The sequence below is a fragment of the Crocodylus porosus genome, unplaced genomic scaffold, assembly GCF_001723895.1.
Source record: "Crocodylus porosus isolate Cpor-Errol unplaced genomic scaffold, CroPor_comp1, whole genome shotgun sequence".
In the NCBI taxonomy this organism is placed as follows: domain Eukaryota; kingdom Metazoa; phylum Chordata; order Crocodylia; family Crocodylidae; genus Crocodylus; species Crocodylus porosus.
In genome coordinates, this window is record NW_017728931.1 from 55,540,427 (window position 1) to 55,543,569 (window position 3,143).

At 42.6% G+C, this 3,143-nt stretch overlaps 2 protein-coding genes across 4 annotated transcripts in view; both read right to left on the bottom strand.

Moving 5' to 3' along the window:
• Positions 1-3,143, bottom strand: part of LTA4H (leukotriene A4 hydrolase) — a 107,554-nt gene that overhangs the window by 4,606 nt on the left and 99,805 nt on the right. The gene's annotated exons all lie outside the window — the stretch shown is intronic.
• HAL (histidine ammonia-lyase) overlaps positions 1-3,143 on the bottom strand; it is a 21,432-nt gene that overhangs the window by 1,747 nt on the left and 16,542 nt on the right. The window contains exons 17-18 of one of the 3 annotated variants that reach the window (XM_019545075.1): positions 1,288-1,422; positions 8-152 (exon numbers count right to left, since the gene is read on the bottom strand). The exons of 1 other annotated variant lie outside the window; for it this stretch is intronic. In XM_019545075.1, the coding sequence (XP_019400620.1) occupies positions 40-152; positions 1,288-1,422 (248 nt within the window). In that variant the 3' untranslated portion in view covers positions 8-39. Of the gene's footprint in view, positions 1-7; positions 153-1,287; positions 1,423-3,143 lie in introns of those variants that run through there. One more of the 3 variants, XM_019545076.1, reaches the window with a different exon arrangement.

Sequence of the window (3,143 nt, forward strand, 5' to 3'; positions counted from 1 at the left end):
TCTTCAAAACTGTAACCTCTGGGAAACATTTATTTGATGTTACCTTACAACAGAGCGCACAAGGTCATAGACTTTCTCCAACGGGGTAGTTGTTTTCAAGGGGCGTAGAAACTCAATGCCCTGGCAGGCTGCAAGAAGTTCAATTGCCAACACTAGGAAGCCAAACAGCAAAAGGTAGGACAGAGATTTTCAGGATGTACAATTCATTATGAGTTTACAATTGAAAAGCATTTCTAATTGGAGTTTGGAACGGTTATTGATCATACTTAGGACCTCACCTCTTCACAGTGCTATGCAAATACTAGTTGATCTATGTGGCATACTGGGGAAGGCAGCTAGATAAGAGGCCTATTTACAAAGAGGGAAACAGAGGCAAAAGTCCAGCACTTTTAAATAGCCTCTTATTTGGAGGCTCAGAGATGTTAAGTGTGATTCTTCCAGGTGCTAGGCAATCACAGTTCCTTTTGTACTCAGCTGTGATAGATGCCTACTGCTCCTAGAAATACCTCTCAAATGATCTCTGTTTCAACACCAAATAACAGAGGCAGCCTTAAGGCCAGATGAAAGACAGAGATGGGCTTAAGCTGTAAAAGTCAGATCCAGGTTTAAAACACTCAAGGGAACTTGGGGGTTCAGGTCTGGAATCTCTTTGTGCCCACTGCTCAGAGCTCTTTGGCAGCATGAAAAGAGTTTTCAAACAAATGTGTGCCAGAAAGAAATTGCACAGCTTCTGCCCTTGTCTCACCAGATTAACTAGTAGCATGAATCCCTCACATTCATAAGGGCCAAATTAATCTATGAAAACCAAGGAAAACCTTATCAAAGAAACATTGTATTCTCCAGTTACACATTCACTTTCCTGAGCAGGTCAAACAATATTTAATATTTTATAGAATCTGACTGGTGAAGCACCCATTGGTGTAAACCTATACAAAACCAAGGTACATATGCTGTTTTGGTGCTACATATAGTTAAGGTCTCTCCAGCAACAACTAAAACTTTTACCCTGAAAAGATGTAATATTAATCTCTCTAATCAATGAAGAATGGCAGAATTTTGACTGACTCTCACATTATTAAGCAGTTGTTTCAATGGAATTCACCTGAATCGCACGTTAGAAAGAGATTTGAGTAAAACTAACTATTTAAGAATTTACCATAAAAACATTTTTGGAATAACCAAAGTGTCTACTACTACTTTAAAATAATGACATTTAGAAGGAATCATTCTTCGTTTTAATCTAGTTACAATACTAAAGATCTCTGTATAATCAGGTCTCCATTTTACCTTGTTCAACATGTTCGATAACTCTCAAGGCTTTTCTTGCAGCCCATCCTCCCATGGACACGTGATCCTCTGTAGCAGCACTGGTTGAGAGAGAATCCACAGAAGAGGGGTGGCACAAGGCTTTATTCTCAGAAACTGCAAAAGTCCAATGCGACTAAATGGTACATTGTGTAGGCAAAGAGGTGCTAGAAACAACAGACACATCTGAAAGATGCTGCAGTGAGAAACGCATCTAATTCAGTGCACACAATGAAGCACTGCAAGTGTGTGGCACTGCTGTGGCTTGACCAAGTCCTCTGCAGTACCTATTACTTTGCCTCTAGAGATGGCAGTCATTAGGTGTCTTCACATGCTGATATGAAACTAACTATAAAAAGCAAAATATATATGAAAAACTAATTTAAAATATATATTACTGCTAATCCCAGTATTAACAGTTATCTTCCCTTCTTGCTTGTCCACCCCCATTCTGCCTGGGAGCCACTGGAAAATTCCTGTGAGAGAGAAGGGATGGCCAGACCATATCTACCAGCCAAAAATTCAAACTTTGATTCCCGGTGTAGGTCATACGTAGAGTGCCCCTTTGTGCTGCTGTATACCATTACTTCTTTGTTATTTGGCACCCTCTTTGTGAGGACGCACGGTGCTCGCTGGCACCAACCTTGCTACTGGCGGAATGAACTCTTCAAGCGTTCATGAGGATGGTTTTAACATATGGTAGGGACCAAACCACTCTATTTTGACTCCAGAACCAGGAAATTACAAGGACTACTTTTTTTTCCAGCTCCTTTGGTACTAAGCTTCGGGATATCTGGACTAGAGTGGGATACATTTGTATAATTTAAGACTAAATAATTCTGTTTCTCCATTTGGCCCATTCCAGCTAAACAGAGCTGTCTTCAGTCTTCTCCTTCTTCTTGCACAAGTTCAGTTTCTGACCACCTCACATCAGACCTTTCCAGGTGACCCTCACTTCTTGCAGTATATGGTTTGCGGAGGTCAAGTCTACCAAACTTCCAGTTGTAAAAGAGTCCCTGAAGAAAGCAGAGGCAAGCTTGACAAATGGAAGTAGTACAGGTCTGGAAAATGGTCTTGTCTGCTGCTTCAGGAACAGGCATTTTTGGTATTTCCAAAGGGACCAGTTTATCCAGTTTCTTTTTGTCCAACATACTATCCAAGGTATAGCTGGAGGAATGACAGAGACTATCAGCTGATGCAGCAAGCCATTTCTAATGAGCACTGTGCAAACTCTCACTTTGAATGTCAACCTCCCCTGGTGCTAGATCAGGGATCACAGCCATTGGTTCAATCACCCCAAGAGCAGGTTGGCCTGTTTCAAGACTGTACTGTCCATGCCCCATTGTAAACCTCACAACAGGCCCAGTCACACAATTCTGGCTCCCATGAAACTTCCCCAGTAATAATGAGTTTTTGACTACGAAGGGATTGTAGGATCAAACCAAACATTTGTACTTGCAGGAGGGGGCTCAGTTGGTAAAATCCATTGTCACTTGAGGAGAGATGAAATAAAGCCCTTTTCACAGTGCTCAAGCTCTATTTGGCCCCAGATTTTTCACTCAGAAGCCATCTAAATAGAATACAGCTACAGCCTCCCTGCCAGCTGGGGAGCTCCAGAGCTCCAAGAGCAACAGTGACTGACTGACTGCAACCAAGACACTCTCTTCCCAGGTGCAGGACAGCAACACGCAGCTTGTCAGGACTGGGCCACAAGCCAGTTGGCATGCTTGAGGAAACAACAACAGGCTCCTGGGAGCCTGCACATGACTGACGCTATGAGCTGACCCTGGGAAAAACAGTGTGACCAAACAGAACTGCCCGCAGAGAGGCTAGCAGCA